The sequence below is a fragment of the Petaurus breviceps genome, unplaced genomic scaffold (genome assembly GCF_028583685.1).
Source record: "Petaurus breviceps papuanus isolate PSGF00001 unplaced genomic scaffold, PetGlider_PUasm1.0 176, whole genome shotgun sequence".
Classification (NCBI taxonomy): Eukaryota; Metazoa; Chordata; class Mammalia; order Diprotodontia; family Petauridae; genus Petaurus; species Petaurus breviceps.
In genome coordinates, this window is record NW_027185771.1 from 6,035,106 (window position 1) to 6,060,003 (window position 24,898).

General features: G+C 43.1%; 2 protein-coding genes across 6 annotated transcripts in view; one reads left to right on the top strand and one right to left on the bottom strand.

Annotated features, from left to right (window-relative positions):
• GALNS (galactosamine (N-acetyl)-6-sulfatase) overlaps window positions 1-10,452 on the top strand; it is a 69,608-nt gene extending 59,156 nt beyond the window's left edge. For 2 of the 4 annotated variants that reach the window (XM_069085554.1, XM_069085557.1), the window contains one exon: window positions 7,831-10,452. In XM_069085554.1, coding sequence (XP_068941655.1) covers window positions 7,831-7,917 — 87 coding nt within the window. In that variant the 3' untranslated portion in view covers window positions 7,918-10,452. Of the gene's footprint in view, window positions 1-5,382; window positions 6,640-7,830 lie in introns of those variants that run through there. The other 2 variants (XM_069085553.1, XM_069085555.1) reach the window with 1 other exon arrangement.
• The window catches only part of TRAPPC2L (trafficking protein particle complex subunit 2L), a 423,767-nt gene that overhangs the window by 66,202 nt on the left and 332,667 nt on the right, over window positions 1-24,898 (bottom strand). The gene's annotated exons all lie outside the window — the stretch shown is intronic.

The following is a 24,898-nucleotide window of genomic DNA, read 5'->3' on the forward strand; positions in this document are numbered from 1 at the left end:
AAAAGATCAAGATGAACTTAACACAGGATGGGAAGTGAGGGCATGGCAGTCATGAGGACCTGGAAACTGCATTGAGTATCCCTCTGTGGGGTGGGGTCGCAGAGGGAGGGAGACAGTAAATAAATCAGTTTGACCAGAAGCCAGGATTCCTGTGGCATGTGGAAGGGCAATGTCAGTGGGAGGGGTTCATAGGGCAGGGCCAGATTATAGAAGCGAGCCTGAAGTGGCCACTGGGAGCCATCCTAGATTGTTTTAGCAAGAGATTAATACAGTGAGACCAGGGTTTTAGGATGCAGCAGAACAAAATAACACATTTATACGCACAAGATCCAGGAGCTTAGATTAGGAAGTGCTTAGATATGAAGGTTTGTGCCACATACTTTTTCCAAAGGAAAAAGGTTATTTGCTGCAGGAGATTGCTTTGGGAAAAAACTGAAGTCATTCCCTGAGAATTCCCTTTTCTCCTCATCTCATGTCCTTCTGAAGAGGTGACCCTTCTTACCAAGGCCATCCCTTCTCATGTTCTTCAGCAGATTGCTCCCTATCATTTCTGTCTAATCGGCAATCACTCCCAATGTACTCACTTCTTGCAGCCTCCAAGCACTCCTGTGTTTCCTGGCCCCCTCCTTAAGAAGATCTCCCCTGCACCCTCCCATCTCTACCAGTAGGCCTCCTAACCCCTCAGCTTTCCCTTCTCCTCTCAGCTGCTGAGTGCTTCTAATTCCTTTTCTCAGTCTCTTCCAGATCCCCTGCCCTGGGTCTTGTGACCTCATTCAAACGAAGCTCTTCTCTCTGAGGTTGTCAGCTGCCTCTTAACTGCCAGATCTCATGACCTTTTCTCAGTCTCTGTAGCCTTGGACCCTGTGGATCACTGTCTTCTGGATGCATTCTTCTCTCTGGCTTCCCACAGCAGCTGCTCTCTCTTGATTCTCCTACTTGCCCGACCACTCAAATGTCCCTTTTCTGAATCTTCATCCAGGTCACTTCCGTTTGTGGTCACCTTCTGAGGCTCTGTTCTGAGCCCTCTCTCTTCTCCCTCTGGGCCATCACATTCATTGGGCTCATAAGCTCCCATGTGTTGTTATCTCTGTGCAGATGGAGCCTGGGTCTAGTCCTTGTCTCTCCCCAGAGCTCCAGCCTCAATCCCTAGCTGCCTCTTGGACACTTACTCTAGCTTGAGTCTTTTCTAAAACATAGAGCCTAGAATCTAACCTCATTCTACAGGTGCTGAATGGATGAAGCAGCATTATCACTACTCCCTTACTGTGGGCGCCATGTTGTCATTCAGTCATTTCGCTTGTGTCTGACTCTTCGTGACCCCACTTGGCAAAGATACTGGAGTGGTTTTCCATTTCCCTCTTCAGCTCATTTTACAGATTAGGAAACTGAGGCAAACAGGGGTAAGTGACCTGCCCAGGGTCACACAGCTAGTAAGTGTCTGAGGCTGGATTTGAACTCCTGGTGCCTTTATAATGAAGCCTGAGATAGCATCAGCTTGTTTGGCTTCTGTATCACACAGTGGGTGCACGCTGACCTGATAGTCCTCTCAAATGCTTTCCTATACAAACTCTGGTCTAGCCCTGCCCCTGACCCTGTTCCTGAGTAGTTGGTTTTTTGAACCCAAGAGTAGAATTGTACCTTTATCCATATTTCATTTTTGTTCAGTTGGGGCCATTTCTGTCTCCAAATAGGATAGCTATCCCTCCCTGCTTTTCATCATCTTCAGATCTGATGGGCATGGAGGAGTATGGTATAAGAGGGGGTGGGTCGATGCTTCCTGTCTTGGTGACATTGGACATGTCCCCTGACCTCAGACATCTGTGAAATGACCAGATGATTTCCTAGGTCACTTCCAGCTCTCAGCCTAGTGTCATAGAGAGATCCCAGGGTTTGTATCTCAGCTCTGAGACTTAATAACTCTGTGATCATGGCAACTTTGCTTAAGCTCCTTCAGTTTTCTTAATGATAAATTAGGAAGAATAATCTTTATACTACCTACCTCACAGGTCTGTTGTTAGTTAAGTCCTTTGTAAACTTTAAAGCAAAATATAAATGTCAACTAGCCATGCCTTCATCCAAGTCATTAGTAAAACTGTTAAAAAGAGTGGAGTCCTCTGGCACTCCCCCGGAGACGCTTCACCAATGGCATTTATTACATCATGGAGCGAGCTTCTCTGGCCAGTTGCCCTGGGGCTCTATGATTCCACCACATCTCAGTTATACCTAAGAGACCAAATTTAGCTTCTGGCTTAATATCTCGGCTTATGACTCGCGCTCTGTACATTTGTGTGTGCACATTAGAAGCTATATGTGTTATTACCACCCCTCTGGCCTGGTTATATAGAGTTCATCGGTATAAGGAACTCCCAGTGTGAAATCCCCCCCTCTGCTGATTCAGATAACCATTAGGAATACCTCTTAGAGAACTCCTCCAGGCACTGAGAGATTAAATTTAATTAAAAAAGAAATTGTGCTAAGCCATGATCACACAGTTACTGTGGGTCAGAGGTAAGACTTAACCAGGCTCTTGCTGAATGCAAGGCCAGACCCAGCTACCCTCCAGTGGGACCTTTCCTGGCTCCTTTCATTCCTTCTCTTCTCCCCAAACCAGACCATGCTGGTCTCTGTGCACCTGATTTGGTGGATGTGTGGGGGCGGTGTTCAATGTAAAGACTTTTTTTTTTTCATCAGATTTTTCAAATACCAGACAAATGTATTCTTCACAGCCTTCATTAGCCAAACGGAAGTCTGATCCTGGCTAAGAGCTTGTCATTCCTATATCTTAAGATTTGCACTAGAAATTCTAATTCTAGTCACTAGCACCATCTTTTTAACCAGCTTTTTGTGGTCCATATTCACTTTTTGAAGGCTCCATCAGAAAGCCACAGCATTGATGAAAATGCCCCATTCTGCCCTCAGAGTCTTAGTTTCTTTCCCAGGACTTGACAATTTCTTTCTGGATTCCTTCTGGTCTTAATGTTGGCTCATGACTACCCAAAGCTATGAGTAAGCTGCCTGACTCCTCTCAACTGGGCTAAAGCCCATTCACACAGAAGATGTTATGGTTATGAATTTTTCAAATTGTTTTGTGCTTGTCTTTATCTCTTTTCTGTGGCTTCACTCTCTCCTTTTTTCCATTAGTTTTCATATAAATTTTAATCTATATTCAAAATAATTCAAAAGATGGATTGTTGTGTTTTCCCCCATAAAAACCCACTGATATTGAAATCAGGAGAAAAAGCAGAATAAAAGTAACATAAAGTAATCCAGAGTAGTTTAACTCAGTAACACTTTTAAACTAAGAAGCACGTATGTAGACAGTTTTTCCCATCTTGCTAAAAAGATAGTCCTGTTAAGCCTAAGGTTGCAAAGGCCCATGGGAGATGTGGCTATATTGTGTAGGCTTTCCACACAGCCTGAGCAGCCTGGGGCTCCAGGGGCTCCCAGGACCACCTGGCAAAGGATAGACAGCCAGCATCCAGAACCCAAGAGCAAGGCTCAGTCTGGCCAATCGATCCAAGACTCTCCCTTCTTGTCCCGGCTTTCTAATTGCCCTGTTACTAATGAGCTGTGTAATCCTGGGCAAAACATACTCCATTTCTCCGGGCCTCTGTCTCCTCTGGCAAGTGCACAGGAGGGGGAATTGGGGGCCCAGGGAGCTGGGTGGCTGAGCCACATGATTCCTCGGGCTTTTCCCAGTTCTGATGTTGGAGGACCCGTGACTCCACTTCCTCAGACTTGGCGCCTCTCACCCTTCCCAGACTGACTCACTGACTCCTCCTCTCTTGGCTGGGGCTCCCAGCCTCCCTTTGTCTCACTTTGTGAAGAGGCCTTTTTCTTCCACCTCTCCCACTCCCCTTCTTCAGAGTCACTCCCTCATTTCTGCTCGAGGCTGAGATGTGGGAATGGGCAGCCTGTGAGCTGTGGAAAGCAGTCACTACTTCTGCCTCTCTTTGCATCCCAAGCGCTCTGCACAGTGCCCAACACACAGCAGGCACTTAATGAATGCTTGTTAACCAACCGATAAAGCTGCATTTCTGTCATTTGGCTGCTACAGCATATCTCTAAAACATGGCCCCAGCTCCCCCGGCTGTTTTTTAAGCCATAGATAGACGTCCATTCCTTCCATAGATATTTGTTGAGCACCTGTTAGGTGGAAAGCATTGTGCTTGGGGGCACCCAGGGACCATCCAGGCACTGCCCCTACCCTCAGGGAGCTTACTAGCAGCCAGGAGATGGGACATGTGCCCAGCTCACCCTCGTACTGGGCTGTGAGGGCCGCAGGAGCTCCTTCCAGCTGGGCTGATCGAAGGGCTAGTTCTCTGCTTTCTCCAATTCGGCACAGTGCTTTAAACTTGGGTTCTGTTTAGGAGAAATAAATTAAGATCAAATTCCAGGATCGAACTAAATTGCAGAATTGGTAACTATAAGTTGCCTTTTATGTTGAGAGAGCCTGATTTTGAGGACTCCTAAGCTTCCTTGAAAGCCCAGGATTTGGGTTCTGTATTGTCGACAAGTCCAGGTGGGTACATGTACTGAAGGGGTAAAATCATTGTTTAGAGCAATCCAGGAGTGAATAATGAGGATTAATGGGAAGAAATTGTGCAAAGGAAAATTTAGTCTGAATATTAGGAGAATTTTCCTAGCAGCAAGGTCTCTGAGGTGGTGGAATAGTCCCCTCCAAGGTAGTAGTGGAGGCCCCACTGATTGAGTCATTTAAAACAGAGCCGGACAAAGCCCAGGAGAACAGACCGTAGGAAACAATCCTTCCTCGGTTAGATGGGAGCCAGGGGAGTTACAAGCTGACTTAATAGGGCTTTGCCGTGTCTGGTTCCTTTGATTCTGTGTTTCACTGCAAAAACACTCTAAGAGCCACGGGTGAGCCCCGCGCTTTTCTTCCTTGCTTTGATAAAAGGCTCAGGTGGCAGAGTTAACCCTTGGCATTCAGTTGGGCAGTGACTTTCTTTCTGGCTCCGAGCAGAGATGTTTATTGGAGGATTCTGACTGTCACTTTCATAACATAATGAGATCTCAGCTTGTTCGGCCTCCTTGCCTCCTCTCTGGGCCATCTGCCGTGTCAGACCTGACAGCCACCCCACCCCCGGGGCAGCACTGGCTTGTCAGTGGGGAATAAGCCCACCACGCTGCTCACCCCAGCGTAATGCCCGCCTGCCTGCCAGCCTCTGGCCCCCAGTACAAGTCTGTGGCTTCCTGGTTTGCCCTTCCCTTGCCAACTTGCTCTTTTTGCCCTATGAGTTTAATCCTGTGTTTGACAGACCATTTCTTCACTTTGTCACTCGGGAGGCTATTTTTGTCTTTCAAGGTGTTAGCAGCCCCACCCAGTTGCCTGCTCAGTGACAAGTTCTATTTTCTGTCATCCAGATCATTGATGTGAAAACATGGCCCTTGTTAGGAAACTTGGGGCGATTTCTGGCCCACCACTGCCATCTCCTGTCACCTCCGAGGAACTTCCTGTATCACATCTTGAAAATGGCAGATATTGATGTCCCCCAGCTCGGGATCTAAACTTAAAAGAAGCTCCAGCATTGAACGGCCAAGTTAAAGACGAGATTTCCTGTTCAGGACATACTGTGTGTGTTTAAATGCATTTCTGTGTCCTGCTTTTTTTTTTCATCATAAGATAGCTGCTCTGGGCTCTGTTCCACCCTTGTCCCCCAGATAGGAAAGAAATGAAGAGAACTTCCCTGGACATCAAACTTCCTCTTCCTCCGTCACCTTCTCTGGTAGCCTAGTGACTTGCATGTAGGTTCCTGCACGTGCCCGGTTCTCCATCACCAACCAGGCATAAAGCACATGTAGGTGATCAAGGGTGTTGGGATGTTTGCTGCTCTGTTCTGCACAAGAGAAAAATCCTCAATGTGCACATGTTAACTGCCCATCTGCAGAAATAACCTGTTTGGAAATGGGCCGGTCCATCTGCACTTTGACAGCTACCTCCTGCTTACATAAAAAATTAAAAAATATGATCCAGGGCTTTTAAAAAAAAAAAAGAAAAGTTAATGTAAGTAAACTTGTATTGTCTTTGACAGTATGTTAGTGGGTGGAGAGCCTGTCCCAGAGCCAGGATTGGGTTCCAGTCTGGCCTCTGTGACCCAGAGGAAGTGTTTAAACTCACAAGGCCCTCGGTAACTCTCTCAGCCTACTCTAGAGCAGGTGCTGACCGGCCTTGGAGCGGGGAGTTTGCTCATCTGGGAGCTCATAGTACCAGGGAAATCACAGCTCTCGTCCCTGCCTCTGCCTTTATTACATTTAAACACATCCATAATCACAACTGCAAGCACTTGACACGTGTTCTCACAGATGATCCTCACAACAACCCTGAGAGAAAGATGCCGTTGTTGGCCCCACTTCACAGATGAGGACTTTGAGGCTGAGAAGTGTGTCAGCGTCACAACACAGTATCTGAGGCCAGATTTGAACTTGGGTCTTCCTGTTTCCAGGACCTGACCTCCAACCACAACACCACCTAGCAACTTCATAAGACAAATTTTTTTATCCCAATTGTTTAACCCATCATGTTTTAGTTTAGCAAAAGAATTTACCAAATTATGATATTGAATTTAACTCAGAGCTGAGTTGTGGCAGGTGTTTGATGAGGGGTGGGGGTCCTGTGGCCTCGAGTCTACATGTGGCCCTCTGGGACCTCGAGTGCAGCCCTCTGACTGCTAAAAAGATGTAGTCTGTCAAACCTGGACTTAGTCCAAAGGCCGCACCCGAGGACCTAGGAGGCCACATGGGACCTCGAGGCCACAGGTTCCCTACCCCAGTGTAGGACTGTAAGTTTCTTCAGGACCAGGTATTTGTCCTATCTATCTTTGGAGCTCCCTCCACCACCACCTGGAACCTAATAGGCACTTAATATATGCTCCTTGAATTGAGTTAGTGGGTGCTTAATAAATGTTTGTTGAATGGACAGCCAGCAAAGTGACGCAGTGAACCCAGACTTGGCTCCATTGCAGCAGAGGTGGGCCTTTGCAGAATTGGGCATCATTTGGGACCTGTGCTCCCAGATATGTAGTATTAATTCCTAGGATGAAAGGGGCCTGCCCTTTTATAGAAGGCATCAGAACTCGAGTCAGCTCACTTTTTGTTGTTGGTTTTTTCCATTGGCAAAGTGCCCCAAGTGGGGGAAGAAATTGATTTGAACAGTGGTAGGAGATAGTCTAGACATTGTTAATAAATATATCAAATTCAATTAAAATTACATTAACTCTTATTCCTATCTCTTAACTATCTACTTTCAATTCAGAACAGCATTGGAACAGCAGTACCAATTTTACAAGACAGTTTTATTAACTAAATTTTTGTTTTAGCTTACTATGTTTGAACTCAATAAGAGGCCTTATTACAGCACATTATGGACCTTAGCTAGTTAATTTGCTGGGATTTATTGAGATCATTATTCCTACTGGGTGTTTTTAAAAGGCTTTGGAAGACAGCTGGGCTGTCACGGAAGTTCTGTGGCGTCCACGAAAGACGGCCCCAGAACCAGGGCCATAGCTTGGAGAATCATCTTGGCCATGCCTTGTCTGTCTTGATGGGTCCTTGCCAGCGCCTAACACAATACCAGCTTGACAGTGTGCACCCCAGGACTTGCTTTTCATTTGTTGACTTGACCCCAGCTGTTTCCCTGCCAGCTCTATTGGGATGCGATGATCAGAGCCAAAGATGGGGAGGTCTCAGCCGTCAGTCACCAGCTTCTGCTGACTTCCAAAGAGGGCACCACTGCTCCTACACCACTGCTACTACTGGTGACTCAGGGAGGAGGCCTGGACTAATCTCATCTTCTTTTCCATTTTCATTTGTCAGAACTGGGCCCCCCCTGGTTGTGAGAAGTTGCACAGGTGCCTGAGCCCTCCAGAATCCAAACCAACAAAGTGCCTTTGGCCCCACTAACTGCCCTTCCTCCCCGTGGATCCCAGAAGCCCATGCGGCAGGTGTGGGGAGCACATCTGCCCTGGTGGAGCTCATCATAGAGGCAAGAACATAAAATGTGGAAAGACAAGTTGTCACATACTTCGGTTCCAGCAGTGATTTTCGTCAGCTCCCTGGTGAGAGACGAGAGCATATGCCCGTCTTTGCAAGCTGTTGCCCAGTGTTAAATTCCTCCGTGACATTTCTTTAGTGAGTGAAGGATTGTGGCCCAGAAGAATGACCACCCAGGAGAAACACAGAACTGTCTTCTCTCCCTATTAAAAGTCATGTTTCCCAAAAACCAGCATCTGAAAATGGGAGCACCCTTGAACTGCTCCTAAAGCCTGCTGCTAAGGGATCACCCCCCATGCCAACCACAGGGTCACTGATTGGCAGTAGATAAGGAGAAAAAGCAAATACCTTGTCTTTCTATTCCCTTTTCCTCTTAAAACCTCCAAAGACTTTCTGACCTCTGTGTCTCGTTTATCTTCACATTGGTGCTGTGAAGGAATAGGTGTTAGTATCCCCAGTGGTTCTAATTACCTTCTTGACAAGCTTTCTTTAGGGCTGGAACCTGAGTTCAGATAGCTAGCCTGAGTGTGAGTGTGTGTATGTCTACACCAAACTATCTTCAGCTTTCTCCCTTGTATTTCAGTCCCAGTATTAACAGCGCAGCTGCCAAACTTGGGTTTCAGTTACTAGTTACAGGATAGAGGAAGGAACCTGGGGTAGATGGCAGAGATCCTTGCATCTGCCATCTAGCCCAGCACTTTTCTGCCCCACAGCTTCCTGGTTTCCTCTTGGGCCACTCTTTCTACTGCCATGGTCCATACATAGATATTGTGTGTGAGGGAGGAAGTCTAGAGGAGGATTGGGGGTGGGGGTGGGTGTATTAAAAAGGAGGGGATACTGAGGCTATTGTCCTCAACCCACAGGGAGTAGAAAAGGGGTGTTGGGGGGAGGGTGCCCTGCCTGTGTGCCTTACTCCCCAAAACACACATTACTGGAAAATAGAGATAGCCAAATTACTGTTTCCTGTGTCGTCTTGTGTGACAATCTGGAATTTTAGCCCCATCAATTTCCCTGTCTTTAGTAGGGATTTAGAGGGGGTAGAGAGTCACTTACAACATCCCCAGAAGCTGGCATTAGACTGGAGAGCATTCCGGAGCCCAGAGGGCCAGCCCGAGGTTCTAGAAGGCAACCTCAAGTTAATGAAGAAGGGGAGGAGGGACCATGGCTAACCATAGTGAGGAGTCAGAGGGAACAGTGAGCGGCCTTTCCCTCTCCTTGAAGTGACCTCAAGGGACGAGAGATGGGAGCCGTGCTCCTTGTCTCTGCTCCAGGATAGATAAATGTGCTGTTTTCTCTGCCCCTAAAAGGCTGATTCTGATCTGGAGGTGCCTTCTCAGGGCAGGTGCAGCCCAGTCTGTGTGCCTTACTGGAGAGGTCTTCAAGGGTGGGAAGCAAGAGTACCAGTTCTTCCATCTCTTCCTCTAGAGACATTGGCAGAACCAAAGGCAGTTCTCCCCACCTTCCCAGTTACCCTCTACCTCCACGAGTGTGAGATAGGATGCCAGAGACATAGCTGGGATCTTGGGCCCTGCAGAGCAGGCTTTGCCCTGGAGCTGCAGGATGGGGAGGCACAAACCTGGTCCTCGGCCATTGAGGCAGATTTTAGGAATTCCTGGAACCACAGCCTTCTCCCTTCTGTTATTAGGTGTCCATTGCAGGCCTGGAGCTGTTTCTTAGGCGTATGTGCATCTGGCTCCCTGACCATGCTGTCATTGAAGGACCATCCGGGTTTTCCCAGTGACACTGCTGTCTCTTGGTTCTCTTACTGGCTGTGACACACTCTCCTCCCGTCTCTTTTGCTATATCTTCATCCAAATCGTGCCCATTGATTGTGGTTGTCTCCCAGTGCTCCGTCTTGGTCCCTCTTTCTTTTCGCTCTGGGTAATCTCAGTTACCTCTGTGTACATGATTTCCAGATCCTAACCTATGCCTCATGGGTTTTATTCCTACATCTCCAACTGCTTATTAGACACCTCAGACTGGATGTCCTATTAGCATTTCAGACTCATCAGGTCCAAAGCAGAAGTCATTATCTTTCCCCGAAAAGCAGCCTCTTTTCCTGAATTTCCCTCTTGTTGTTGAGGGCACCACCATTTCCCCCTCAGCCAGGCTCCCCACTTCCGTGTGGTCCTCTGCTCCTCACTCTCATTAATCCCACACAGCCGGTCTGTTGCCAAATCTTGTTTCTACCTTCATGACATCGCTTGCATAATTCCTTTCCCATTCTGCTGGAGAAACTCCCACTATTTATTTGTCCATTATATTATTCAGGATTACTGATGCAGTTCCAGAGATTCCAACTAATGATTTTTAAACATTGATAATGCTGCTTTTAAGAGTGGTTTGGTATTAAGGATATGAAATAAGTATCAGATTAAAAATAGTGTTTGTTAAAAAAAAAAATGTCTACTTGGGATGTAAAATAAATGATTCCATACAAACAGCCACTTCTGCTTAATTGAATCTATTTTCCCCCATCAGATTTGAAGGTTGCAGGTTAACCACAAGATACTTAACATTTATTAAGCCCTTACTAGGCCAGGCACTGTGCTAAGTGCTAGAGAAATAAATATAAGCAAAAAGAGAGTCCCTGCCCTCAAGGAGCTTATACTTTAATGGAAGAAAACAACACAAAGGAGAACCAAAAAGGTGGGGTGGGAGGGGAGACAGGTGCCCATTGTGGGGCCATGGTTTCCAAGTCCTGAAAGTCACAGGAAGAGAATGAAGTAGGACCAGCCTGCCCCCTCCCCAAAACAGAGGCCTCCTGAGAGGAAGTGGCCAGTGGGAGAAGGGAGCTAGCATGGCAGAGGGACACTCCAAGACTCAGGCCCCAGTCACAGAAAGAAATACCCGGGTGACCAGAGAGCCAGAAGGAGAATTGTAGCAGACTGTTGTCTTTGAATTAGGGACCTTTGTTTTCTCTGACTTCCTGGGCCTTTCCTTCCTCTTTCACAGGGGAAGATGGTTAAGGTTGCTGTGATCGTAGCCCTTCCCCAGGGATGTTGCATTAAATGAGAGAAAACACATATACTCACACACACACACACACACACACACACACACACACACGCCATGGTGCCCCTCTTTCTCTTTCTATCACCTCAGAGCCTGGAATTTGGTCCCAGGACCCAGTTCCCATCTTGGTTCTGCCCATTATTCCCTGTGGTCCTTGGGCAGTCACCTAGATTCTATGGGCCTCATTTCCCTCAAATGAAAATAATGGTGGACGAGATCAGCACTTTCAAATTAAAGTAGAAAAGGACCCCATCTTCACTTGGAAGATCACAAAGTGACATGCTCTGTGTCGTGTTGTTGCATTTTTACTTACTTTGTTAAACATTTCCCAATTACATTTTAACATGGTTCTGCTGGCACTTAGGGGCTTTGCAGGCTTGCTCCCCTTGGGGCCCTAAGTTTGATGATAGCTTCTATAGGCCTTTACAGCTCACCCTCAGATTGTTAATAATATCTTCATCTCCAGTGGTCCCCAGGGACATTTGTTCTGGGCTGTCCCTCTAGCACCTTAACCTTTTGCCTTTGCATTATCTGATGTTACCCCCATCCCAGATTTTAACCCCAAGTATAAGGGTAATAAGCATGTTGTATCCCTAGCACCATAGTAGGCATTTAATAAATGCCCAGATTGAATTGAATTGAATAACTCATCATTGTCGCCCAAATAAAATCCAGACTCCCAAGACAAGAACTGGGATGACAAGTGAATGAAAGAGCACAGGAGTGAAAAGAGACTCTGGCCTCTAGGACAAAATGCAAACTCAGTTCAATTTAACTAGCATTATTGAGTGCCTACTGTATGCCTGAGCTACCGTGTTTCCCCGATAATAAGACCTATCCAGAAAATAAGCCCTCCCCTTACTATGTAAGATTCCTCTAAAATAAGCCCTTCCCCCGAAAATAAGCCCTATTGAGATTGCTACTGTAGTGAAGGTGATCCCCTGCGCTACACGCTACATTACGGTACCCTCTGTATGCACCGTCCCCCCCAACCCCCGTGAAACGAACGCCGCGCTCTGAGCTGCATCCAATCCAATCAGAGCTGCAGCAGTGAGCACGTCATCCTGTTCTTCCCCAATGATTTGCTTATTGAATAAAGGTACATTTTTTTGTTCACATTTACCTGTTTATTAAAATTGCCGTCAATGTTCATTGAAATAAGCCCTCCCCTGAAAATAAGCCCTCTGGCGTTTTTCTGTCCAAAAAAATTAATAAGACAGTGTCTTATTATCGGGGAAACATGGTATCTATATAAGATCAGAATAGTCCCCCTCTTCAAAGAATTTACCTTTAACAGTCAGCAAACATTTAAGTACCCACTCTGTCAGGCACTATGCTAAGCACTGGGGATACAGAAAAAGGCCAAAGAAAATGTCCCTGCCCTCAGGGAGCTTACAGTCTAATGGGGGAGACAACATATGGACGACTATGTACAAACAGCCTAAAGACAGGGTAAACTGGAGATAATTGACAGAAATAAGGCACTTATATTAAGAGGACCTGGGTAAAGCTCCTGGTAGCAGGAGGGATTTTAGCTGGAATTGAAGGAAGCCTGGAAGGTAAGTCTGAGGAGGGAGGGAGTACCAGGCATGGGAAGGAGTGGGAAGGAGGACAGCCAGTAAAAATGCATGGAGTGGTAGAAACGGGGCTCCAGCTTCCACCTCACCCAATTCATGTAAAAAGTGACTCTGAACAAACTTTGGAGCTACAGAACCCACAAAATGACACAGAGAAGCTAACCTCCGGCTGAGGACAGCCTGACAGGCCAGCAGGAAGCAGCCAGCGCAGAGCTGTGGGAGCGAACTCCAGCCGGAGGTTTTAGCCTCAGGGCGGGCCTGACCAGCCCCTGGCTGGAGGGACTTCAGATCACCAGCAGCTGTGGTGGTTTCCACAATTATCAACTCATAGATGCTAAGGACAAAGTGAGAGTTCAGGGCAGTGTGGACTTTAGGATCTGCTAGTTTGAGAGTGCAGTTGGCCTTTATCCCCTGGAGGGAGAAGCCTCTGAGGCTCCATGGCTGTACAGCTGCTGCCATGTGGCAGCTTCTGCTCCTGTCCTGTAGATCGTAGGAGGACCAAGCAACCAGTCTGAGGGATAATCACTCTTGCTTTAAGCTGCTTGGATCTGGATTGTGGTCTAGGGTGGAAGTCCTGGGGTGTGTGACCAGGTTGTCAGAGCATGTGGAGGCTTCAGAGAGGGCACCCAACTAATACCTTTGGCAGCTGAGAAAACCCCAGCGATTGGGACGAAGCTCCCCTGCCTGGTAGCAGAGTCCTAATGTGGCAAAAAGCTCAAAAGTCAAGTAATTGAGTAGCAACATGAGCAGGCAAAGGAAGCAAACCAAGCAGAGCAAACCAACTTTGCACTCCTATTTTGGGGACAAAAAGGATCAAAGCATGGAACAGGAGGAAGATAGTGAAGTCAGAACTCCAAGCTTCCAAGAAAAATACAAGCTGGTTACAGGCCATAGAGGAGCTTAAAAAGGATTTTTAAAACCAAATAAGAGAAGTGGAGGAAAAATTGAGAAGAGAAATGAGAATGATGCAAGAAAATTATGAAATTAGAGTCAACGCCTGACTGAAGAAAATAACACCTTAAAAATAGACTAATTCAAATGGCAGAAGAGGCTCAAAAAGGCAATGAGGAGAAGAATACCTTAAAAAGCCTAATTTGCCAGATGGAAAAAGAATCTCAAAAGCTCACTGAAGAGAATCATTCTTTCAGAATTAGATTGGAGCAAATGGAAGTTAGTGACTTTATGAGAAATCAAGATACTATTAAACAGATCCAAACAAATGAAAAAATAGAAGGCAATATGAAATATCTCATTGGGAAAACCACTGACCTGGAAAATAAATCCAGGAGAGATAATTTTAAAATTATTGGACTACCTGAAAGCCATGATCAAGAAAAGAACCTAGAAATCATCCTTCAAGAAATTCTCAAGGAAAATTGCCCTGATATTTTAGAACCAGAGGGCAAAATAGAGGTTGAAAGAATCCACTGATCACCTCCTGAAAAAGATCCCAAAAAGAAAACTCCTAGGAATATTATAGCCAGGTTCTGGAATTCCCAGATCAAGGAGAAAATATTGCAAGCAGCCAGGAAGAAACAATTTGAATATTGTGGAAACACAATCAGGATAACACAGGATCTGGCAGCTTCTACACTGAGGGATCGAAGGACTTGGAATATGATATTCTGGAGTTGGGATTAAAACCAAGACTCACCTACTCACCAAAACTGAGTATCATGTTTCAGGGGAAAATATGGTCATTCAGTGGAATAGAGGACTTTCAAGCATTCTTGATGAAAAAACGAGAGTTGAATAGAAAATTTGACATCTTTCCAGATACAAGAAGCAAGAGAAGCATAAGAAGGTAAACAGGGAAAAGAAATCATAAGGAACTTATCAAAGCTGAACTATTTACATTCCTACATGGAAAAACAATAATTGTAAATTATGAAACTTTTCTCAGTATGAAAATAATTGAAGGGAATAGAAATGTGTATGTGTGTGTATACACACACACACACACATACATATATATGTCTATATAGGAGGGTATGTGGGCATATGAATACATATGTGAATGTGAATATATATACTCATACATATATATGTCTATATTGGAGGGTATATGGACATGAATACATATGTGAATGTGAATACATATGTATATATGTGTACAGGAATACATAGAGGGCACAGGACCAATTTAATGGGAAGGGATATTTAAAAGGTGAAATTAAGAGGTGAGAGAGGAATATAATGAGAGGAGAAGGGGAGAGACAGAATGGGGTAAACTATCTCATATAGAAGAGGTAAGGGAAAATAGTTACAATGGAGGGGAAGAACAGGAAGGCAAAAGGGAATGGGTCAACCTTATTCTCATTGAATTTGGCTTAGGGAGGGAATGACATACACACTAAATAAGGTATCTCACCCTACAGGAGAGTAGGGGGGAAGGGGATGAGTGTAGCAGCAAGCACCCTGGCGTCCCCAGGGTGGCTGCTCACACAGGTTCTTGGATCTGCTTTGTTAAAGGAAAGCAACTCAAAATGGGTTAACAAGCTTACTTTAATCAGTCAAACATGTATCGTTTACCTAGTTCAGGGGAAAAAGGTCAGCACCCCGAACTTCAGAGTACACAGACAGAATTATCAAGTCAGAGAAACAGATCAAGTAGACAGATTTCCGAACTGTCCAACCATTACATCCATACCCAATCAACATCTGGGTTTTTCAAAGCCAGGGGGCTCTGGACAACGGCTTCCCAGAATCCATATCAAATCACAGAACACTTCTCAAAGTGAGCCCCAAAACAAAGCTACACATCAGGGCTTATATAGCCTTCTCCTGGCTCAGAGAATGTAACAACCCTATTGACTCACTGGCCAATCAAGAAGTATCTACTGAAAAACAAGCCTCCCACCCCAAGCTCCAGGCGCATTTTAGCCTAGGGGCAGGGAAGATCTTCAAATTTACATTCCCATTACAATGAGAGGGGGGATGATGGAAGGGAGGGCAGACTGGGGGCGAGGGAAGTTGGAAGCACCCACTTTTGTAAAGGGACAGGATCAAAGTAGAGAATAGAACAAGTGGGTGGTGGGATAGGAGGGAGGGACATATAGTCAGTCTTTCACAATATATCTACTATGGAAATGTTTTGCATAGCTACACATGTACAACCTATATTGAATTGCTTATCTTTCCAGTAAGGGTGGGTGACAAGGGAGGAAGGGAATGAATCTGGAATTCAAAGTTTTAAAATCAAATGTTTAAATATATATGTATATTATCAATATTATTTTACATGTAACTGGGAAATAAGATATTCAGGCACTGGGGCATAGAGATCCACTGTTCCCTACTGGAAAGTCAGAAGGGATATGGAAGAAGATATGGGAGAGAACAGATTGGAGGAGGGAATATCCAGTGTGACTGCTATTTTGGGGTGGTGGGTAGGGGAAAAACGGGGAGAAAATTTGTAACTAAAAATCTTGTGGAAATGAATGATGTAAACTAGAAGTTAATAAAGCATTTGATTAAAAAAAATGCGTAGAGTTAGAAGATGGAATTGTGTGAGGAACCAAGTCAGTGGCACCAAGTTACAGACTTTGTGGTTGCATTTTAGAGAGAGGAATAAGGTGTAAGAAGACTGGAAAACTGGGTTTGGGGAGTTAGGTTTTTATGAAGGGCTAAATACAGGATTTTGTATTTGATCCTAGAGATGATAAAGATCCTTCGAATAAGGGGTATCGTGGTCAGACCTGTGCTTTAGGAAAATAATTTTGGAGGCAGAATGGAAAATGGACTGGCATGGGGCGAGATGTGAGGCAGGCAGACCCCCTGCAGGCTATTGCAATAATCTAGGTGTGCAATGATGAGGATCTGCACTAGAGGGGTGGTATAGAAGGAGGCATGTTTGAGAGTGTTTCCAAGGTGAAATGGGCAGGATATAGGGGATGAGAAGTAGTGAGGAGTCCAGTTTGACTCCTGGGTTGTGAGCCAGAGGGACTGGGAGGTGATGTTAGCCTCTACGGTGAAGAGAGAACAATTGTGACATGTTGAGTTTAAGACATGTCCACAGGACATCCAATTCCATATGTACCATAGCCAATTGTAGATGCTAGACTGGAGGTCAGCAGAGAGGTCAGGGGTTCTATTTGTAGAGGCTCACTAGTGAGGAGCAACATGTACGTTGAAAGTTGTATGCAAAAGACACACAAAGTTATGTTATCAAGTAAGAAAACAGGTCTAATGTGGACAGTTTATTAACAATAGAACAGGGAGGTCTTCATCTTCCAGGAGCCAAGATGGCAGAGTAAGCATTAAATTGCCATAACTCTACCATATTTACCTCCAAACAACCATAAAACAACACCCCCAAAATAAATCCTGGAACAGCAGAACCAGCAAAAAAATGGGGGCGAAACAATCTTTTAGCCCAAGAAACTTGGCAGATCAGCAGGAGAGGTCGAACTCGGGTAAAAAGGGAGTGCAATGTGGGACAAGATACATCCCAGCAAGCCCCACCTCAGTAAACCAGCAGGAGATCCTGAGCGCCAGTGCGGTGGAGCAAGTGTACACCAACAGCAGGAGAGTGCCCCAGAACAGCCAGAGGAATGGGCAGACTTCAGCTCTGAGAACCACCACATGCTTCGGCATAGTCCCAGGCAAACAGGCAGCCACCAGCAGCCACACCACCACTTGCTTCAGTGTATCCCCTGGGGAAAAGACCAAAAAAGGATGAACAGAAAACAACAACAAAAGAACCTGACCATAGAAAGTTATTATGGTGACTAGGAAGATCAAGGCACAGACTCAGAAGAAGACAACAAGGTCAAAACACCTTTGGGCAAAACCCCAAAGAAAAACAGGAAGTGATTTCAAGTCCAGAAAGAACTCATGGAAGAGCTCAAAATGAAGCTTAAAAGTCATATAAGAGAGGTAGAAGAAAAATTGGGGAAAGAAGTGAGAGTGATGCAAGAGAATTATGAAAAAAAACAGTCAACAGCTTGAAAAAGAGAACAACTGTTTAAAAAGTAGAATTGGCTAAATGGAAAAGGAAGTAGAAAAATCCACTGAACAGAACAACTACCTAAAAAGTACACTTGGTCAAATGGAAAAGAAAGTACAAAAGCAAATTGAGGAAAACAATTCCTTAAAAGTTAGAATTGCGCAAGGGGAAGCTAATGATTCTATGAGACATTGAGTCAATCAAAAAAATTCAAAAGAATAAAAAAAATAAAAGAAAACATAAAATACCTCATTAGAAAAACAACTGACCTGGAAAGTAGATCTAGGAGAAACAGTGTTAGAATCATTGGACTACCTGAAACCATAATCAAAAGGAGGACTTGGAGAGCATCTTTCAAGAAATTATCAAGTAAAACTGCCCTGACTGAAACCAGAGAGCAAAATAGGCGTTGAAAGAATCCACCAATCACCACAGGAAAGAGATCCCAAGGAACATTCTAGTCAAATCTCAGAACTGTCAGGTCAAGGAAAAAATACTCCAAGTGGCCAGAGAGAAACAATTTAAATATTGGGGAGCCATAATCAGGATTACACAGGACTTAGTTGCTGGAACATTAAAGTATCATAGGTCATGGAACATGATATTCTAGAAGGCAAAAGAGCTAACATGTGCAACTAAGAATCACCTATCTGGTGAAATTAAGCATAATACTCCAAGGGGAAAAAAATGGTCATTCAATGAAATAAAGGAATTTCAAATTTTCATAAGGAGACCAGAATTAAACCAAAAATTTGATCTCCAATATCAAGAGCCAAGAGAAGCATAAACAGGTAAAAAAGGGAAAAGAAAACATAGGGGATTCAATAGATCTAAACTGTTTACTTCCTACATGGAAAGATGATACTTGTAATTCTTTAGGGAAAAAAAAATGTATCACTAATTGTACAGCTAAAAGGAATATACACAGACAGAGTGTATGGGCATAAGGGGAATTTGAGAATATGGAATAAAAAAAACTTAAGGGATGAGAAGGAGGGGTACACTGTGTGCAGAAGTCAGGAAGAGTAGAATGGGGTAAATTATTTCACATAAAGAGGCATGAAAAACTGATTACATGAAAGGGAAGATGGGAGGATGGGTGATGGGCATCACTTGAACCTTATTCTCATCAGTATTTGTTCAAAGAGGGAATAATATACATGTTCACTTGAAAATAGAAATCGATGTTACCCAACAGGGAAGTGGGAGAGGAGAAGATCAAGTAAAGGGGGGAGCAGGAACTGACAGAAGAAAAGGAAGATCAGGGGAAGTGGTAGACAGAAGCAAAACACTGGTGGGGAGGGAAAGGGTGGAAGGAGAGAGAGGACAAACAGAAGGAAAAACAGAATGGAAGGAAGTACACAGTGATCATAACTGTGAATGTGAATGGGATGAACTCTCCCATAAAACAGAAGTGAATGGCAGAGAGGATCAAAAACCAGGATCCTACAATATGTTGTTTACAAGAAAACACTTGAAGCAGAGAGAGACATGCGCATGCACACACACACAGTAAAGGTAAGGGGCTGGAGCAGAAACGATTATGCTTCAGCTGAAGTATAAAAAAACAAACAAATGGATAGTGATCCTGATCTCAGACAAAGTAAAAGCAAAAATAGACCTCATGACTAAAAGAGATAAGGAAGGAAACTACATCTTGCTAAAAGTGAAGCATAGACATAAAGCAATATCAATTCTAAACATATATGAACCAAGTGGTATAGCATCCAGATTCTTAAGGGGTTAAATGAGTTACAGGAAGAAATAGACACAAAACTCTACTGGTGAGGGATCTCAATTGTCCCCTCTCAGAATTCAATAAATGCATCCAAAAAAATAAATAAGAAAGAAACTAAGGAGGTAAATAGAATATTAGAAAAGTTAGATATGACAGACCTTTGGAGAAAACTGAATAGGAACAGATAGGAATATATATTTTTTCTGAGCAGCACATAGAACCTATACAAAGGAAAGGCAGAAACATTAAATGTATTCTTTTCAGATCACAATGCAATAAAAATTACATTCAACAAAAGGCAGTGAAAAGATGGATTAAAAATTAATTGGAAACTAAATAATCCTAAAGAATAAGTTGGTCAAAGAACACACCATAATTTCATTAAAGAGTATGACAACAATGGGAAAACATACCAAAATTTATGGGACGCAGCCAAAGCATTACTTAGAAGAAAATTTTTTTTCTCTAAATTCTTACCTTAGCAAAATAGAAAAAGAACAAATCAATGAATTGGGCTTGCAACTAAAAAAACAGAAAGAGAACAAATTGGAAAGCCCCAGTTGAGCACTATATTGGAAATCCTGGAAAATCAAAGGTGATATTAGTAAGATTGAAAGTAAAAAAAAAATTGAGCTAATAAATAAATCTAGGAGCTGGTATTATAAAAAACCACTAAGATAGATAAACCATTGGTTTAATCTGATTTAGAAAAGAAAAAACCAAATATCCAGTATCAAAAATGAAAAGGGTAAGAAATCACCACCAATGAAGAAATTAAAGCAATCATTAGGAAATATTTTGCCCAATTATATGCCAATAAAATCTGACAATCTGAACAAAATTGATGAATATTTACAAAAACAAATTACCCAGATTAACAGATCAGAAATAGAATGCCTAAATGACCCCATTTTAGAAAAGAAATTGAACAAGCCATTAATGAACTCCTAAGAAAAAAATCTTCAGTGACAGACAGATTCATAAGCAAACTCTATCAAATATTTAAAGAGCAATGAATCCCAGTACTATATAAACTGTTTGGAAAAATAGGCAAAGAAGGAATCCTATGACACAAATATGGTGCTGATACCTAGACCAGGAAAAGCCAAAACAGAAAAAAATATAGACCAATTTCCCTAATGCAAAAATTTTGAACAAAATACTAGGAAGGTGATTACAGCAATGTATTGCAAGGGTTATACACTACGACCAGGAATTTATACCAGGAATGCAGGGTTGGTTCAGTATTGGGGAAACTGCCAACATAATTGATCACATCAATAACAAAAATCAACAGCTCTATGATTATCTCATAGATGCTGAAAGAGCTTTTGACAAAATACAGCACCTATTCCTATTAAAAACAATAAAGAGCAAAGAAATAAAGGGAGCGTTCCTTAAAATGATAATTAGTATCTATCTAAAACCACCAGCAAGAATTATCTGCAATGGGGATAAGCTAGAAGCCTTCCCAGTAAGATCAGGGGTGAAGCAAGGATTCCCATTATCACCACTATTATACAATATAGCACTAGAAATGTTAGCTATAGCAATAAAAGAAGAAAAAGAAATAGAAGGGATTAGAATAAACACTGAGGAAACAAAACTATCACTCTTTGCAGATGATATGATGGTATACTTAGAGAACCCTAGAGAATCAACTAAAAAATTACTTGAAATAATAACTTTAGCAAAGTTGCAGGATATAAAATAAACCCATATAAATTATCAGCATTTCTTTATATGACCAACAAAGCCCAGCAGGAAGAGATAAAAAGAGAAATTCCATTTAAAATAAGTGTAAACAATATAAAATACTTGGGAGTCTACGTGCCAAGACAAACCCAGGAACTATGTGAACACATTTATAAAACACATAAATAAAGTCAGATCTAAACAACTGGAAAAATATCAGTTGCTCATGGGTAGGCCAAGCCAATGTAATAAAAATTACAATTCTGCCTAAACTAATTTACTTATTCAGTACCATACCAATCAAACTACCAAGGGACTATAGAGCTAAAAAAATAACAACAAAATTCATCTGGAAGAACAGAAGGTCCAGAATATCAAGGGAATTAATGAAAAAAATACAAAGGAAGATGGCCTAGTCAATACCAGATCTCAAACTATATTATAAAGCAGTAATCATCAAAGCCATCTGGTGCTAGCTAAGAAATAGAGTGGTGGATCAGTGGAATAGATTAGGTACACCAGACACAGTAGTCAATGACTATAGTAATCTAGCGTCTGATAAACCCAAAGACCCCAGTCTTTGGGATAAGAATTCACTATTTGTCAAAAAACTGCTGGGAAAACTGGAAAACAATAGTACACAAACTAGGTATAGATCATTAATTCACACCATCTACCAAGATAAGGTCAAAATGGGTGCATGATTTAGACATAAAGGGTAACACCATAAGCAAATGAGAAGAACAAGGAATAGTCTCCCTGTCAGATCTATGGGGAAGGGAAGAATTCATGACCAAACAAGAGAAAAAGAGGATTAAAAATGTAAAATAGATCATTTTGATTATATTAAAAAGCTTTTGCGCAAACAAAGCCAATGCAACCAAGATTAGAAGGAAAGCAGAGAGATGGGAAACAATTTTTACAGCAGGTGTCTCTGATAAAGATCTCATTTCTCAAATATAGAGAACTGAGTCAAATTTATACAAATGCAAGTCATTCCCCAATTGATAAATGGTCAAAGGACATGAACAGGCAGTTTTCAGATTAAGAAATAAAAGCTATCTGTAGGTATATGAAGAAGTGCTCTAAATCACTTTTTTGTTTTGTTTTGCTTTGCTTTTTGGAGGGCAATTGGGGTTAAGTGACTTGCCCAAGGTCACATGGCTAGTTTTTGTGTTAAGTGTCTGAGTCTGGATTTGAACTCATGTCCTCCTGACTCCAGGGCTGGTGCTCAATTCACTGCGCCACCTAGCTGCCCCATCTAAATCACTTGACTAGAGAAATGCAAATTAAAACCACTCTGAGGTACCATCTCACACCTATCAGATTGGCTAATGTGACAAAAAATGGAAATACTAAGGATGTGGAAAAATTGGGACAGTAAATGCACTGTTTGTGGAGCTGTGAACTGATCCAACCATTCTGGATAGCAATTTGGAACTATTCCCAAAGGGCTGTAAAACTGAGCATACTGCTCGATCTAGCAATATCATTACTAGATCTGTATCCCAAAGAAATCATAAAAAAAGGGGAAAGGACCTACATGTGCAAAAATATTTATAGCAGCCTTTTTCATGGTGGCAAGATACTGGAAACTGAGGGGATGGCCATTAATTGGGGAATGGCTGAACAAGCTATAGGATAAGAATGTAATGGAATACTGTTGTGCAATACGAAAATCAGAAAAGTCTGGAAGGGCTTGTATGAACTGATGCAAAGTGAAAAGCAGAAGCAGCAAGACATTGGACACAGTTTCAGCCATCCTTCCCAGTTCTTAATACCCTCCTTTTCCAACAATTACTTTAAATATAATTTTCTGCATGCCTGTTGGATTTCTCCCCACTCCCTCTGGCCCCAAGTAGTATGTCAGCTCCCTGAACAGCAGGAATCATTTGATTTTCAACAACACCTGTGGCAGCACAAGACCCTAGATTTTGGGTTGGGAGGGATCTCAGAGGCTACCTAGTCCACCCCTCCCCGCCCCCCCATTTTGTAGTTGAGGAAATGGATGCCAGGGAAGATTCAATAATTTGGCAAGATACATACTGATTAATAAGTATGCCAGCCTAGAGCAGAAAGAATCCTCTCCAAGCGTTCAGGGATGGAGAACCTGCAGCCTCCAGGCTACATATGGCCTTCTAGGTCCTCGTGTGGCCCTTTGACTGAATCCAAACTTCACAGAACAAATCTCCTTAATAAAAGGACTTGTTTTGTCAAACTTGGATACAGTCAAAAGGCCACACCCAGGGCTCCCCACCCTTGATTGAGGAGGCTCTGTAGGGCCCACATTCCTAAACCTAGTCTTATCTCCTAAGGGGTTCTCTGTGCCCCAGAAAAAATCTACAAGGTACCTTTCCCCTAAACACAATCTGTGCCTCCCAACCCGTCCTTTGCCTGTTCTCCCTCTACCTGGAATGTCCATTGGCATCCTCTGTGCCAACCTTCAAAACCCCCTTCCTCCACAAAGCTTCCCCTGGTACCTGCAGCTAGGGGTGATCTGAATTCCCTTTACAAGGGACGAGAAAGTGTTCTATACATATCTTAATCCTCTCTACTATTAGGAGTGCAAGGATCACTTAATATTCCCCTTTGTCTCTCCCAAAGAGCCAAGCACTTGGGAGGTCCCTGATAACTTTCATATTGAAGCCTTTGCCCTTGCTGAAGGAACAGAGTCAGTACAACTTAGCAGAAAGAACCTGGGAGTTCATCCTGGTTTTTCTGCTCATCAACTGTGTGCCCCTGGGCAAGGGGGCCTCAGTTTCCTCATCTGTAAATCAAAGCTTGTATGGAGACTAGACCTGGCAATCCATTTCAACAAGCTTTTATTGAACATCTCCTATAATAATAGCTCATTAAAGGTTGCAGAGCACTGTTTTCCAAAATGAATTAGCAAATGACTTAGCTAGGGGCCTCAGACACTTACTAGCTGAATGACCCTGGGCAAGTCACTTAACCTCTGTCTGCTTCAATGTCCTCAACTATAAAATGGAGAGAATAGTAGTACCTATCTCAGAGTTGTGAGGTGTAGCAGCAAGCACCCCAAGCGTCCTCAGGGTTTGCAGCTACCACAGGTTCTTGGATCTGCTTTGTTAAAGGAAAGCATCTCAAAATGGGTTGGTTAACAAGCTTACTTTAATCAGTCAGACATATATCGTTTACCTTGTTCAGGAGAAAAGGTCAGCACCCTGAACCTCAAAGTATACAGGCATAATTATCAAGACAGAAACATCAAGTAGACAGATTTCTAAACTGTCCAACCATTACATCCATACCCAGTCAACATCTGGGTTTCCACATTCTGGGTTTTTCAAAGCCGGGGGACTCTCAACAACGGCTTCCCAGAATTCAGATCAAATCACAGAACACCTCTCAAAGTGAGTCCCAAAACAAAGCTACACATCAGGGCTTATATAGCCTTCTCCTGGCTCAGAGAATGTAACAACCTTATTGACCCACTGGCCAATCAAAAAGTATTTACTGAAAAACAAGCCTCCCTCCCCAGGCTTCTGGTGCACTTTAGCCTAGGGGCAGGGAAGATCTTTAAAATTTACATTCGCATTACATGAGGGTCCAGTGAAATGATCATTTCAATAAATGTTAGCTCAGTGCCTGGTACACACTATGTAAATGTTAGTTATTATTGTTATCATTATAGTATATTATTAAAGTACCTGACACATAGTTGTTACTATATAAATGCTATCATTATTGTTGTTATTATTGAGATTAAAGTGCCTGTCACAAAATAGGTACTATGTAAATGCTAGCTGTTGTTATTAAAGCTCCTGGAATGTAGTTGGTGCTATATAAGTACCAGCCGTTATTACTAAGACAGCACCTGGCACATAGTAGGTGCTATAGAAATATTACCTATTAGTATTAGAGTGCCTGACACATAGTAGGTGCTATATAAATGCT